This window comes from Puma concolor, chromosome B2, assembly GCF_028749965.1.
Source record: "Puma concolor isolate L17-30 chromosome B2, mPumCon1.1.hap2, whole genome shotgun sequence".
Taxonomy (NCBI): Eukaryota; Metazoa; Chordata; class Mammalia; order Carnivora; family Felidae; genus Puma; species Puma concolor.
The window spans coordinates 33143337-33158651 of NC_141671.1; the positions used below are offsets into that span (position 1 = coordinate 33143337).

General features: G+C 56.3%; 1 protein-coding gene across 19 annotated transcripts in view; it reads left to right on the plus strand.

Moving 5' to 3' along the window:
* The window catches only part of SYNGAP1 (synaptic Ras GTPase activating protein 1), a 32231-nt gene that overhangs the window by 10161 nt on the left and 6755 nt on the right, over positions 1-15315 (plus strand). For 14 of the 19 annotated variants that reach the window (XR_015251148.1, XR_015251145.1, XR_015251147.1 and 11 more), the window contains 14 exons: positions 2185-2276; positions 2756-2877; positions 4673-4826; positions 5043-5141; positions 6687-7313; positions 7456-7600; positions 7828-7972; positions 9498-9734; positions 9875-10076; positions 10302-10480; positions 11184-11225; positions 11619-12693; positions 13016-13189; positions 14821-15032. Coding sequence is in view for 15 of the 19 variants with exons in the window: in XM_086706591.1 (XP_086562717.1) it covers positions 2185-2276; positions 2756-2877; positions 4673-4826; positions 5043-5141; positions 6687-7313; positions 7456-7600; positions 7828-7972; positions 9498-9734; positions 9875-10076; positions 10302-10480; positions 11184-11225; positions 11619-12693; positions 13016-13189; positions 14821-15032 (3505 nt within the window). In the remaining 4 variants the exon portion in view is untranslated. Of the gene's footprint in view, positions 1-669; positions 2067-2184; positions 2277-2755; positions 2878-4672; positions 4827-5042; positions 5142-6686; positions 7314-7455; positions 7601-7827; positions 7973-9497; positions 9735-9874; positions 10077-10301; positions 10481-11183; positions 11226-11618; positions 12694-13015; positions 13190-14820; positions 15033-15315 lie in introns of those variants that run through there. The other 5 variants (XM_086706592.1, XM_086706595.1, XM_086706582.1 and 2 more) reach the window with 5 other exon arrangements.

Here is a 15315-nt window from a genome sequence, read left to right on the forward strand (position 1 = left end):
GTTTACCCGTACCTGTGACTTATGTGTGAGTTCATAGATCTCAGCTCCTGATAATATGCATGAGGTGATATTACTTCCAAGAACCAAGAGAACCAATTAGCAAATTTGTTCTCTGCCTGTCAATTCTTTAGTTCCAAAGCAAAATTTTAGTGGATTTCAAGTTAGTCTTTGTGCCTTATTAAAGGAGCCTACATATGAAAGTAGTGGCTGAGTTTGGTTCCTTGGAATGGAAGTGAGGCAGCCATACCTGAGAAATGCAGAGACTAGGAAAAAGATACCCTTGGATGCATTGTTGAGTGTGCCCTCAGAAGGATAAATAATGCGTTTGCTCCTTGTTTTTGTTTATTGTGAGAGCAATCACTGATGCCTGTGTTGGAGTCAGGGAAGGGCTGGGGGAGAAGAAGGGGTTGTCCTGAGACAGAGTGGATGTGGTCATACTTCCCATGTGAATGAAGGATGTTTTTGCTTTTGGGGTACCAGGATACCTTGCTGTGGTTGGGATCATGGTATACTCAAGCATGTATCTTAGAGGTTAAACTGACTTCCGTGTGTGTGTGTGTGTGTGTGTGTGTGTGTGTGTGTGTGTGTGAGGGTTAAATGTCTAATTCTGTAATGTGCTGCCCACATGATTCCCAAGGGACTGGGGCCACAGGTCCACACCAGCAGCTCTCATGTGGGTGTCTGGGTCCAAATGTGTACTCCCCTGTTGCAGTGTTCACATATGTCTAAGCATGTATCCCGTGGGGTATGTGGGTCCCAAGGTCTCAGAACGTGGATCTGTGGCACCCCTGTGCTCACAGTTGTGTGTATGTCTCATAAGCACCTAGATCCCTATTTTTTGTATTGTGGTTATATACACGTACCCACACAGCTCAGTGTATGTTTCTGTCCTCTACACACATGTTCCCAAGGGTCTGACAAGGGTTCCTGTGTCATGGTGTCCGCATTTTTGTGGGCAGACTTTCTAACACCTGGGCTTTGGAGGCAAAGGGAAACTGAAGACTGATTCTAGGGTAGATTGCTGGTGATTTGCAATTCTGGAAGCAGACAGTGAAATGTAGCTGTGGCCCTCCCTTGTTCTGGAACCTAGAGGGTTAACAGGCAGCTCTTCCGGTCCCCCCCCCCCCAGCCTGTAGCTTCTTGTTGCCGTGGAGATGATAGCCCCGCCCCTGATGCAGCACCTGCCCCCCCATTGGCTGCAGTGGTGACTGTGGGGCTGAGGGGGGGAGCCCAGGCCTGGGCAGCCATTCTGGAGCTGGAGCCGGAGCTTGGCATCCCCCCACTTTCATTCTCCTCTAGCCCCTTGGCCCCTCTAAATTCCCTGGCAGCAGAGCCCCAGCTTCCTTCCTCTGAGCTGCCACCCCTCTAGACTCGTGGCAGTCCGAGCTTCATCCGCATTCTCTTCCCCTCCTCCTCTTCTCCCTACCCTCACTTGGGAGTCCCCTGAACCTCCACTGCTCATCCTCCCCACTCCCTGCCCACTCCCCTGCATTCTTCTCTTTTCCTCTTCCCCACCCCCCTTCCCTCCTGAGTCCCTGCCACTGCAGTGCACGTGGAACCTGCCCTTCTCCCCTCCCCCTCCCCCTCCCATCTGCCCCTTCCTTGAATTTTCTGTCCCCAGGCTTCTTCCCCTGCCACTCCTCACAGGTCGCTTCTAAGACTTCCCCCTCCAGACCAGGGAGGGGGTCATGGGAGGCAGCCCTGGCTGTCCAGACAGACAGGGGTTCCAGGAGAGGGGGGCAGGTGGAAGATGTGCCCAGCTGAGGGGAGAAGAAAGCCTGCCTATGGGCAATGACCTTTAACCCAACTGCCCCCCCCAGCTAGCCCCTTCCTGGGGGGGTGGGCACCAAGGACCTAGCTTCTGTGGATCTTTGGTGTCCTTTTATCACTGGGGTTTTACTGACCCTCTCAGCCATGCCCTTCTGCTGACTGCCAGTCCCAGTCATGGGCCTAAGGCCTCCCACCCCATCCCCCTCGGGGGGCTCCGGCTCGGGTTCTTTACCCCCTCCTTCCCGCCGTCAGCCTCTCAGCCGCCGCTGCTCTTCCTGCTGCTTTCCGGGGGGTAGGTGAGGCTGGAGCTGAGGGGCAGAGGGAGGTGGGCGAATGGGCTGGGGCCAGAGTTGGAAACCTGGGCTAACAGCAACCCCTCCCCAACTTCCCTTCTGGCTCTTTATCCCCCTCCAGAATACCACTTGGGTCGCTCGAGGAGGAAGAGCGTCCCAGGGGGGAAGCAGTACAGCATGGAGGCCGCCCCCGCTGCGCCCTTCCGGCCCTCGGTGAGTGAAGGCACCAGCCAGATGTGGCTCAGCTGGGTCCCCTCCTCTCTAGCCCCAGCTGGAGCCCCAGGATTCTGAGAAAGGGGGCAGGAGGGAGAGAGAGAGAGAAAGTGCGCGCACACTCACTCATGCGCGCGCCTCTCCCCACCTCTTTGGTTTCCCCCTCCTTGGCTCTGTCCCCCTGCTTCTCAGACCAGCCCTCCCACCTTCTCCAAGCTGGTGTGTTTGTGTGTGTGTGTGTGTGTGTGTGTGTGTGTGTGTGTGTGTGTGTGTGTGTGTGTGTATGCTTGCACCCGTTGGGAGCAAGGGAAGAAAAATTGGTAGCAGGGCTCCTATCTCCATTTCCTCATCTCTAGAGACTTCCCTTTTACCGCCCCCCCCATCCCACTTTCATCCAGGGACTCTACCAGCTGAGGGGTGAGGAGGTAGAACTGACCCTGCCCCAATCCACCCCTCTCCCCATTTCCCCCCCACCCCAGCAAGGCTTCCTGAGCCGGAGGCTAAAAAGCTCCATCAAACGCACGAAGTCACAACCCAAACTTGACCGGACCAGCAGCTTTCGCCAGATCCTGCCTCGCTTCCGAAGTGCTGACCATGACCGGTACAGGGGCTGGAGTGGGCGGGATGAGCTGGATGCAGCACAGGGGACTCTTGGGTGAGATTGGAGGGAAGGAGGCTATCTAGGTGCAGAGAATGAAGGCCGTGGATTGGTGAATTGGTTGAGAGATGTTATGGGACAAGGGACAGAATGGAGAAGAGGAAGCAGGAGAGAGGCACGGTGCAGGGAGAGGACAAGCTGAGAGGCAGGAAGAGAATGAAGGTGAGGCCAAGGAGGGACTCTCCTGGTCACCAGAAGGATGGGCTCCATCCCCGGATTGAAGGAGCTGTACGGGACAGAGGAGGAGTAATGGAGCCTGGGAGCCTGGGAAACACTGAAGGAATCCAGGGAAGGGGTGGTGGGTTGGTAGGAGAGCGAGCAGTGTGATCTAGGAGAAGGGTGTGAGGGAATGGCAGCAGTTGGAGTGGGGCTGGGGCCGGCAGATACTGATGGATGAGGGAAGGGCAGCAGAAAGCCTGACAGAAAGGGGAGGCTTACACAGGTATGCAGGTTGACAGAACTGGGAGGGGAAGCTGTAGGGTTAATCGTGGAATGAAGTATGAGGCAGAAATCCCTCTGAGAAGTCCAGGGGGCACTGTCTCTGAGACTGGGGTTGCAGGAGATCTGATATTTGCTTCTGTTGTCTGCCTCTTGGGGTCCCTCTTTGGGTTTCCCCCTCACCCAGTCTCTCCCCAGGGAGAACCCTGTCCTCCCTTTCCCCCCATGTCTGGCCGCCCCCAGGATTGGGCAGGTAGGGAGGTTGGGATAGGTGAGTCACACCTTCCCCTACCCCCCTCCTATGTCACCAGAGCTGGATTGGGGCCTGGGGGGGGGGGGGCGGTGAGGGCATGGTATTCCTGGCCGCGGGGGCGGGGGGCCGGGGGAGCGTCGCGCTGACGGCAAAGGAGCCCAAGATGACGGGGCTGCTATAAATAGCCTCATGGAGGCTCCCACACCCGAGCTCTCCCTCCCGCTTTCCCGCTGCTCTCCACTCTTCCTCCCCTAGCCATCTCCCAGCCGTTCACTATCCCATCCCTCTGTGTTGTGTGCCACGTCCTCCATTCCCTCAGTCCCCTTTACCTTCTGCTCTCTGGTGTGGTCCCTGCTTGTCCCCCACCTCTGTTCCCACGCCCGTCTTCCCAGCTGCTCCTCATCTTCTTCCATCATCGGTCTTTCCGCACGTGGCTTGGCCTCCCCCTTCTCCCTCCTGCCCTACCTCCTCCTCTTCCCCAGGCCCCATTTTCAATCTCTTCCTTCTCACTTCTCTGCCCACAGCTTTCTCCTATTGCTTGTGATTTCCCCTCCCTCCTTCCTCTGATTCTGCTAAAACTTGTCCTCTGCTTTCATTCATTCATTCTTTGAATCATTACATGTTTTTTAGGTACTAGCTGTGTGCCGGGCCCAAATAAACATTTTCTTTGTATTTCTGGTTCTTTACTCCTACTTTTCCCCCTGATGTTGAGGCTCTGATTTGGGGGGTGGGGGTGGTCACCTAAAAGTGCCCCACACCCACCTGTTCTCTTTGTTTTTGTTTTTGTTTTCCTTTCTGCCATGGTCCATTTCTGGGCTGAGGTATTTCCAGGTGTCCCCAGTCCTCACAACCCCTTAGGTGTGAATTGCGGGCTAGGAGTTTCTTAAAGGGTCCTGGCTTCTCTCATTTTCCTCATGTCTTTCTGTCTGTGTCTGTGTGGGAAGGGGGCTCAGGGGACTCTTTCCCCAGGTCCCTACCCTAGAGCTAGCCCCTGGGTGTGTAAGAAGAGTGGGGCCCTGACCCTGTCATCGGACCCTTCCCTGCCAGGGCCCGGCTGATGCAGAGCTTCAAGGAGTCACACTCGCACGAGTCTTTGCTGAGCCCTAGCAGTGCGGCCGAGGCCTTGGAGCTCAACTTGGATGAAGATTCCATTATCAAGCCAGTGCATAGCTCCATCCTGGGCCAGGAGTTCTGTTTTGAGGTACTGGGTCTCGCGGACTGAGGAGGGCAGGAGTGATGGAGGGTGAGGGCACGGAGGCCTGACGAAGGTAGCACAGGTGGGGATGGTGAGGAAACAGAAACCTCTGGGGTTGAAAGAAAGGAGGGCAGGCCAGGGAGGAAGACACAGTGATGGAGTCTCCAGTCTTAGGAGTCACCTCCCCTCTGGAGCCCCATCTCAACCCCCATCCCTCTCTAGGTAACAACGTCTTCAGGGACAAAATGTTTTGCCTGTCGTTCTGCCGCCGAGAGGGACAAATGGATCGAGAACCTACAACGGGCAGTAAAACCCAACAAGGTATCGGGAGTAAAGGAGACCCAGACAGCATGGGCAAGGCAAAGGTCAAGCCACGGGGGAAGCCGGGGGCCTGGGGGGCAAGATGAGCTCTAAAGGAAAGGGAGGCTTGGAGAGGAGGGGATCTGGGTGAGCAGGAGGTGACCCCCACTTGTTTCTCAGTCCCCCCATGTCTTTTTACCATTCCTCCTACCTTGTGATGTTTCTTTGCCATAGAAGTCACAGACTTCCAAAGCCGATTTGTCTTCCCTGGGGGCAGCAACGCCCCACCAACACCCTGGCAGTGGTCGCCTAGCCCCTGCCTGCAGCGTTCCTGCACAGCTACAGTTGTCAGCTAGCCAAGTCTCTAGACCTCAGTTTCCTCTCCGTAGAGCTGGTGGGAATGGGGTTTAGATGGGGATTCGATGACCTCTAAAGTCCCCTCTGGCTCAGAAATTCTACAGTCTGTGTTCTTCCCAAGGCTTCTCTTTCCCAGGAGACATGCTCCCAGTTCCCTCAGCTATTCTCGAATCCCAGTTTCCAGTGAGCCCACAGTCCTGGTGACCCTCCTCCAGGGGGGCCCTTGTTTTTCATTGTCCTTAATTAGACCCTACTTGCTGGATACAGTCTAACGCGTGCAGAGTCCGAACGCCATGCTTTCTTCTTACTGTGACTGTGACATCTCCCGGGCTTCACTATGACCTTGTGGTCCATTGTATCCTCAAGGCCCTTTCATGCTACATGTAGCCTCCCCCATCCTGTATTTATGCAGCTCACTTTTTCTGTTTTTGCAATCAACTTCTGATTGTCTTTGGAGGACTCCCCAGTTCTTCCCTTCAAATTCCACCTTATTTTTGGTTTATTATTCTAGCTTTTGAAAATTTTCCCAATGCTGATTCTGTTGTCTGGTGTATGAGCTGCCATCTGCATTCGTTTTCTAGGGCTGCCGTAACTAATTACCACCAATTAGGTCACTTAAAACAAAAGAAGTTCATTCCTTAACAGTTTGGGAGACTAAAAGTCTAAAATCAAGGTGTTGGCAGAACTTTGTTTCCTCTGAAGCTCTAAGGGAGAATCTTTCCCTGCCTCTCTTGTTTTTGCTTTTGTTTTCTTTTTTTCTTTCTTGCCTTTTAGCTCCTGGGGTTGCCAACAATCATTGGCATTCCTTGACTTACAGCCGCACCTGTCCAATTTCTGCCTCCGTGTGTTTCTGGTCTCTAAATCTCTCTCCATACAGATATGAGGCATTGGATTTAGAGCCCGCTCTAATCTAGCATGAACACATCTTAATATGAGTGTACCTCATATTAAGGTGGACCCTTTTAAGGGACCCATATTAAGGTGGACCCATATTAAGTGGACCCTTTTCCCAGTTAAGGTCACGTTCATAGGTTTCAAGTGGACATGAATTTTGGAAGCAGGATACTAGTCAACCCAGTACACGTACTCTCAGCCTTCCGATTGCTATCTCAGAGACTGTCTGTCACTTTCTCACTGTCTCTCCCCTTTTGGTGTCTCTGTCTCTCTCTCCCTTCCCCTTTATCCGCCATGCCCACCCCACCCCACCAGGACAACAGCCGACGGGTGGACAATGTGTTGAAGCTCTGGATCATAGAGGCTCGGGAGCTACCCCCCAAGAAGCGGTACTACTGCGAGCTCTGCCTGGATGATATGCTGTATGCCCGCACCACCTCCAAGCCCCGGTCGGCCTCGGGGGACACCGTCTTCTGGGGCGAGCACTTTGAGTTTAACAACCTACCGGCTGTCCGCGCCCTGCGGCTACATCTGTACCGTGACTCAGACAAAAAGCGCAAGAAGGACAAGGCGGGCTACGTTGGCCTGGTGACTGTGCCCGTGGCCACCCTAGCTGGGCGCCACTTCACAGAGCAGTGGTACCCCGTGACCCTGCCGACAGGCAGTGGGGGCTCCGGGGGCATGGGGGGTTCAGGAGGGGGCGGGGGCTCAGGGAGCGGCTCAGGGGGCAAGGGCAAAGGAGGCTGCCCAGCTGTGCGGCTGAAAGCACGCTACCAGACGATGAGTATCCTGCCCATGGAGCTGTATAAGGAGTTTGCAGAGTACGTCACCAACCACTACCGGATGCTGTGTGCCGTATTGGAGCCCGCCCTGAATGTCAAGGGCAAGGAGGAGGTTGCCAGTGCACTGGTTCACATTCTGCAGAGTACGGGCAAGGCCAAGGTGAGTGCTGTGCCCCCAGGAATAGGTAACCTGGGAGTAGGCACTCGCTTGGGAGAGGGGGATAGTAAGGATAGGGCACTAATGTCTTCAGAATGAGCTCGGGTTGTACGGAGGCTGACCCTTGGATTTTCCCGGGCCTCAGGACTTCCTTTCAGACATGGCCATGTCCGAGGTAGACCGGTTCATGGAACGGGAGCACCTCATATTCCGCGAGAACACGCTCGCCACTAAAGCCATAGAAGAGTACATGAGACTGATTGGTCAGAAATACCTCAAGGATGCCATCGGTACGACCTAGTCTCAGGTCTTCTTCCCAAACCTGCCACACGTGCCTCGCAACCCTAAACCTGGCTACCCCAGGCCCCAAGTCACCCTTCCTCAGCTTGAATGCCTCCAAGCCTCGAGTCCCCGGACTCCAGCCTCCAACCATGGGATTCCGAGATTCCCCAACCCAGGCAGCCCCCATCCCTGCCCTTGGCAAGTATGACCACCCTCTGTTGTGCCCCCACCCCAGGGGAATTCATCCGTGCTCTGTATGAGTCAGAGGAGAACTGCGAGGTGGACCCTATCAAGTGCACGGCGTCCAGCCTGGCAGAGCACCAGGCCAACCTGCGGATGTGCTGTGAGTTGGCCCTGTGCAAGGTGGTCAACTCCCACTGGTGAGACTGGGAACGCTGGGTGGGGGCCGGGGCTGGGGTCGTGTGTTCATCTGTTCATCCATCTGTCCATCCGCAAAGAGGACTGAATACTGGTTATGGGCGAAGCGGCGTGCTTGGGGCTGTAAGGCAGGCAGACAGAAGATTGAGGCCTGGCCCCTGCCCTTAGAGGGACAGGTTAGATACACAGAAAGCTACGGAACAGTTGTACTGTGTGTTAAGTGCCAAGGAAGGTTCCCTCCCCCCAGGCAACATAAGGCCAGAGAAAGTGGAGGTTTGATTGGGATAAGCTGGGAAGGCTTCGTGAAGGAGGTACCCCCCCGCCCCCTCCCCCCCCCCCCCCCCCCCCCACCGCCCGGGGCTGGGCTTTGAAGACTGGGTTAGGTTCTGATGTGTGGATTTGATGGGCAAAGAAGACATTCTGGGAGAATGCCATGGGAGGGGCACATGCATGAAGGTGAGGGCCCGGGAGCTTTCGGAGGCCAGCAGTTAGGCCAGGTTTAATGGAGCACATGGCTCCTAATGGAGAGTGGAAGGAGAAGAGGTCTGGACATGGGAGTTGGAGTTAGAATCTGGAAGTCCTCAGCTGCCAGGCTAAGAGTTTGAGTTCATTGGTGGGTCACGGATGCCATTAGTGGTGCTAGTGCCAAGAAGTATCATGATTGAGAAGATTAATCCTTAAGTGGCGTGGGGTGCAGGGAGTGAGTGGGGTAGGGAGAACGGAGTCCAGGCTAGTTGGAGGTGATTGTCAGTGGATCGGGACGGTGGCAGGAAAGGGAGAGAGGGGCTGCTGTGAAGGACTCACTGAGGAAAGGATCAGCCGGAGCCTTCAGCTGATTACAAAGAAGGGAGCTTGTCTGTGGGGAGTCAAGGATGACTCAAGAGGCCACGGGGCTGGTGTTTGAGACCTGTGGTCTCATTGACAGAACTGGGGAAGTCAGGAGGAGGAGCCAGTTGGAGGTGTGGGGGCGATGGTGAGCTCTGCTTTACACTACACAAGTTGGGGGGGGGGGGTTAAGGTGTCAGTGGGACACTGAAGTGGGACGGGGAGGTGGGGAGTGAGCTGAGCCATTGTGGGCAATGGGGGTCACGCAGGGGCACCTCCATCCCCATTTCCCTGGAATCCAGAAGAGTTGGGGGGTCCGAGCTCCCTGTACCTCAAGTGACCCTCCATCTCTCTCCCATCTCTGTCTCTCCCTGGTGTCTGTTTTTCTTCTACTCCTCTCCTCGTCTCTCTCATACGCCCTCCGTCTCTCTCCCGCATGTCTCTCTCCCCTCACCTTCTCTCCCCCTCCATTTCTCTTTCCCTGATCTGTCTGTTCCCTCTGCCATAGCCCTCTTCTTCCAGCAGCCTCCCGTCTTCCTCCTGCAGCCCCTCCCTCCCTGTCTCTCCCCCACTCTGTTTCCACACCCTCACCTCCTACCACCCCCCTCAGCATGTTCCCTGGAAGCTGAGGGTCTCTGGGGCTCAGTCCCGGTCTCTCTCTTTCTTTCTCTTTCTCTCTGTCTCCCCACCCCTTCCCCTCAGCGTGTTCCCGAGGGAGCTGAAGGAGGTGTTTGCATCTTGGCGGCTGCGCTGCGCAGAGCGGGGCCGGGAGGACATCGCTGACAGGCTGATCAGCGCCTCGCTCTTCTTGCGCTTCCTCTGCCCAGCCATTATGTCGCCCAGTCTCTTTGGGCTCATGCAGGAGTACCCAGATGAGCAGACCTCACGAACCCTAACCCTCATTGCCAAGGTCATCCAGAACCTGGCCAACTTTTCCAAGTGAGAGAAGCCTCAGGCAGGGGTAGGGTGGGGCCGGGGGTGGGCACGAAGGGCCTCCCGAGTCCCCAGAGACCCTGAGACGGGTGGGTGTGAGGCCTTCTGTGTGTGTGTGACCCCTGCCTTCTGGATGCCTTGGCCAGGTTTACCTCAAAGGAGGACTTTCTGGGATTCATGAATGAGTTTCTGGAGCTGGAGTGGGGTTCCATGCAGCAGTTCCTGTATGAGATCTCCAACCTGGACACGCTGACCAACAGCAGTAGCTTTGAGGGTTACATCGACTTGGGCCGAGAGCTCTCCACACTGCATGCCCTGCTCTGGGAGGTGCTGCCCCAGCTCAGTAAGGTCAGCAGATGCCCCTCTGCCGCATCCCCAGATGTCTCCAGAGGCTCCTGTGGCCTGAGAGACCACCCCCTGCACAGATTTTTCTCTCCTTACTGTCCCCAGATGTGTCTTTAGCACCCCCTGCCCACCCCCCACCCCCCCAGCTCAGACACCCTCCATCTGCACCCTCTGAGGTCCTCTTAGAGCTGGGCACTTAGCCCCCAGGTAACAGCCTCACCCTTCCAGGAAGCCCTTCTGAAGCTGGGCCCACTGCCCCGGCTCCTCAATGACATCAGCACAGCTCTGAGGAACCCCAACATCCAAAGGCAGCCAAGCCGTCAGAGTGAGCGGCCCCGGCCTCAGCCTGTGGTGCTGCGAGGCCCATCGGCCGAGATGCAGGGCTACATGATGCGGGACCTCAACAGGTGAGCACCTGGGACCCCCACACCGGTGCCCTAGGAGCCCCTACTTTTCTGTTCCGGACACACTCCACTGGGCCCCTGTGCATCTCTCTAGGGCTTAAAAGGAAAAAGAGGCAGGCTCTCACAGAAAATGGTAAGGAGACCGGTATAGTCCGTGGTTAGGCTGAGAGCCCCTTTAAGGCCAGAGGGAGCAGGAATCTCAGAGCCCCAGGAAGAGTGTGGAGGCTCCTCCAGCTCCAGCTTGCTGGAAGCCTGGGGGTTGGGGGGGGGGGGGTGGGTCCTGCCACAAGCTCTGATTTGCCTTGTCCCTCTGCCTGCCCAAGCCTGTCCCAGAGCTGAGGTTCAGCCACACAAGTTAGATCAGCCATGTCGTGTCAAAACGTTCAGTTGTCTCTGTGCTGGTTGGTAAATAAGCACTTCCCCAGCCCCCCCGCCAGAAGCCTGCAGACCTCAGCCACGATCCAGCCCCAGAGAAGTAACATGTGGACCCTAGCAGGGCCTCCCGAGCCCTGGCATCCACTCCGATGTGGCGGCCTCGGCTGCTGTTCATTCTGATGACTGCCCTGCTTGTTCCTCCGCCCCGGTCTCCCTCCATGATGCCATACCCATTCCACCATTCCCGCCTCTCCTTCCATGCGTCCACGCCTTCTGCCCACCTCTCTCCTTCTCTCTGTCTGTGCTCGCCCCTCTTCCCATCTCTCTCCAGCTCCATCGACCTTCAGTCCTTCATGGCTCGAGGCCTCAACAGGTGAGGGGCTCTCCCCTCCCCCACCCTCCTCTCCTCTCCTGTCTGCTCCCTGCTCCCACTCCAGTGGCCTTCACCTTCCTCCTCCCCTCTTCTCCTCCATGCACCCTCATCTCCTCCATATCTGCTGGGACCTGCCCCTCATCCCCCATCTTGGTGCCCCCATCTCCCCTCCTCTAGGTCTCACTTCCTCCCTGGAAAGGAAAGGCCTTTTCCTTTCCTTTTTCCCATGTATCCCCTCCCTACCTGCCCTCTGCAGAGCTGCCACCTCCAGCTCTCCTCCCTTCCCTGTGGGTCCCACTTCTCACCCCCAGGCCTGTGCCAGACCACAGCAGGCTCGGTTGCCGGTGGTGCTGGCCTTACCTCCTGCTTGTACGCCCCTTTCCCTTCCCGCAGCTCTATGGACATGGCTCGCCTCCCTTCCCCAACCAAGGAGAAGCCACCCCCACCGCCCCCTGGTGGGGGGAAAGACCTGTTCTATGTAAGCCGTCCACCGCTGGCCCGTTCCTCGCCGGCATACTGCACAAGCAGCTCGGACATCACAGAGCCAGAGCAGAAGATGCTGAGTGTCAACAAGAGTGTCTCCATGCTGGATTTGCAGGGTGACGGGCCCGGCGGCCGTCTCAACAGCAGCAGTGTGTCCAACCTGGCGGCCGTTGGGGACCTGCTGCACTCGAGCCAGGCTTCCCTGACAGCGGCCTTAGGGCTGCGGCCTGCGCCCGCTGGACGCCTCTCCCAGGGGAGTGGCTCGTCCATTACAGCGGCTGGCATGCGCCTCAGCCAGATGGGTGTCACCACGGACGGTGTCCCTGCCCAGCAACTGCGTATCCCCCTCTCCTTTCAGAACCCTCTCTTCCACATGGCTGCTGATGGGCCAGGCCCCCCAGGGGGCCACGGAGGGGGTGGTGGCCATGCCCCTCCCTCCTCCCATCACCACCATCACCACCATCACCACCACCGAGGTGGAGAGCCCCCCGGGGACACCTTTGCCCCGTTCCATGGCTATAGCAAGAGCGAGGACCTCTCCTCAGGGGTCCCCAAGCCCCCCGCCGCTTCCATCCTTCACAGCCACAGCTACAGTGATGAGTTTGGACCCTCTGGCACCGACTTCACCCGTCGGCAGCTCTCACTCCAGGACAACCTGCAGCACATGCTGTCCCCTCCCCAGATCACTATTGGTCCCCAGAGGCCCGCCCCCTCAGGGCCCGGAGGTGGGAGCGGTGGTGGGGGCAGTGGTGGGGGTGGCGGGGGCCAGCCGCCTCCATTGCAGAGGGGCAAGTCTCAGCAGTTGACGGTCAGCGCTGCCCAGAAACCCCGGCCATCCAGTGGGAATCTGTTGCAGTCACCGGAGCCGAGTTACGGCCCTGCCCGTCCGCGGCAACAAAGCCTCAGCAAAGAGGGCAGCATTGGGGGCAGCGGGGGCAGCGGTGGCGGAGGGGGTGGGGGGCTCAAGCCCTCCATCACCAAGCAGGTACGTGAGGGTGGGAGGAAGGCCAAGTGGGTGAGGGCCAGGGAGGGAAGAAGGAAATGGGGTGGGGAAGTGGGGGCAGAATAGAGTCTGTGGTCTGAAGGTACAATTTTCTCACCCCTTTTCATTCATTAAACAAGTGTATGTAGAGTCCCTGCTATGCGCTACGTCCTGTTCTAGGCGCTGTGGATTCAAGGAGATCAACACTAGAGCAGGGGAACAAGGTTGGGACGGTCATCTCCTTTGGCAGCGCTGTCTCCTTCTAAATGCACCCTGCCTTCTCCCACCTTTCCTTTCTATTCACCCCCACCTTGCCCCATCCCAGCATTCTCAGGCGCCATCCACGCTGAACCCCACAATGCCAGCCTCCGAGCGAACGGTGGCCTGGGTCTCCAACATGCCTCACCTGTCAGCTGACATCGAGAGTGCCCACATCGAGCGAGAAGAGTACAAGCTCAAGGAGTACTCTAAGTCGATGGATGAGAGCCGGCTGGACAGGGTACGCCGGGCCCCTGACCTTCCCATTACCCACAGGGGAAGCCTCTAGATGCCTCCCAGGGATGTACCCAGGGTCAAGTAATTACGGTAGAAAGAAGAGACAAAGACCTGATCCCCTTCCGTGAGAAGCCTTCAGTGTATCAGGGGAGGCTGTCGACAGTCAGTCTATCGGAAGGCCAACTTCCAGCTTTATTTTGTGGCGTGTCATAGACTGTCTGGGGAGAAAGATTCTATATTAAGGTTTATTTCTGTGTTCTTCCCCAGGGGGGAGCATAAGCCCTGGCTCTTGTGACTACTCGGGAAAGGGGAAGTGGATTTGCCAGCAGTGTGAGCTGATAAATTGGGCAGGGAGCACAGCAGTTCCAGTTACACTACAAGCGATGTCCAGCTTACCCAGTCATTGTCCTGTGGGCATAGGGTGACAGAGGGTCGGTGTTGGAAAGTGGCATGACTTGGCCTGTGTGTGGAAAAACCGTCTGGACTCTCAGCTTGGTGATGCCCAGAGCAAAAGACAGCAAGAGCTCAGGGGCACACACAGATGACTTAGCAGAAAGTTCCTTGGGGAAGCTGTTGCTCCAAGGGCTCTGAAGAAGAGGGTAGCTGTAAGATTAGGTTATTGTGAAGAATGTCTGACTCCAACCTGGGTGGAGCAGAGAGAGGTTTCTTGGGGCATGTGGTCTTTGAGCATAAGAAAATGTCGGGACTGATCTAGGTGGACTCGGTATAGCAAGTTCCATGAGAGAGTCGAGCTCTGATGCATCAAGGTAGCCAGCTCAGGTAATATATAACGTCTCTGCTTTGCATCTAGAATGGGGTTCGTTATGTATGTATTCTCTCTGGAGAATGAGAAAATACTCTCCTAAGTCATTTTTTCTGTTCTATGGCTTGGGTGAGATATTTTTGTTGATGAAGGCTCTAGACTAGTACCGTCCAGTGGAACTTTCTGCAGTAATGGGAAGTGTCCTGTGATTTGCACCGTCCAGCGTGGTAGCCACTGGCCACACGTGGCTGATGCAACCAAGGAACTGAATTTAAAATTTTTTAAAAATTTTAAATAGCCACTGTATCAGATAGCACAGCTCTAGGCTCTAGAGCCAACAGGGCAGATAAAAATGACTCTTCTGTGCCCTTCCAGCCCCAGAATTCCAGGATCATTATCAACAGAGAGGCATTCCTAGATTCTCATCCTCGACTTGTTTGAAGCCCAGACCCCTCCCTGACCCCACATCGCCTCTTCTTATCTGATGTCTTTTCTTCCTGGGTCTCCCTAATGTGCCCTGGTTGGGTTGAAGAGTCACCTTAATGTTTAATTTCTGTGCACAGTCCTTCAAGGTGTGTCCGTGAGTCTGTGTGGGTCCTCACGTGTCCAGATTTACATGTGATGGCGGGTCTGTGCTTCTCGGTGTAGGAGCATATGACCTTGGTCCATTTTAAAGGAGCCTTGGCTCCATGGAAGGGCCTTCTCAGAAGCTACTATGTCTGGTATGATGAGCAGGCAGGGAAGGGTCTGGAGAAGCCAGCTGGGATGTCCCTCACCATGCAGTGGCTGCTTGGTAGGCAAGGATGGAGACTGGGTGGTGGGGTCAGGGTGAGGCACCCCTCACAGTGCGGGGTCGTGTGCCCGGCGGGCAGGTGAAGGAGTATGAGGAGGAGATCCACTCACTGAAGGAGCGGCTGCACATGTCCAACCGGAAGCTAGAAGAGTATGAGCGGAGGCTGCTGTCCCAGGAGGAGCAGACCAGCAAAATCTTGATGCAGTATCAGGCCAGACTGGAGCAGAGCGAGAAGAGGCTAAGGCAGCAGCAGGTGGAGAAGGATTCGCAGATCAAGAGCATCATTGGCAGGTGAGGGGCGGCCTGGGGAGGGGTAGCAAGGGAGAACCTGAGGCTGAAGAGAGCCAGTGAGCTCCCCCTTTAGCCTCAAGCCCCAAACTCAGGGTCCCATGAGGAAAGCCCACCACCCCACTCCCAGAGATTGCCACCCATTCACCGGTCACCCGATGGGGAGAAACCTCTTGCTTAGTGCACAAGTGTTCCTCTCCCAAACCCTGATCTCTCTCCTGAGAGACTGACCTTTGAAGCCCTTGGAAAATGTGCTTGTTACCGTCCATTACTATGTGTCTGGCCC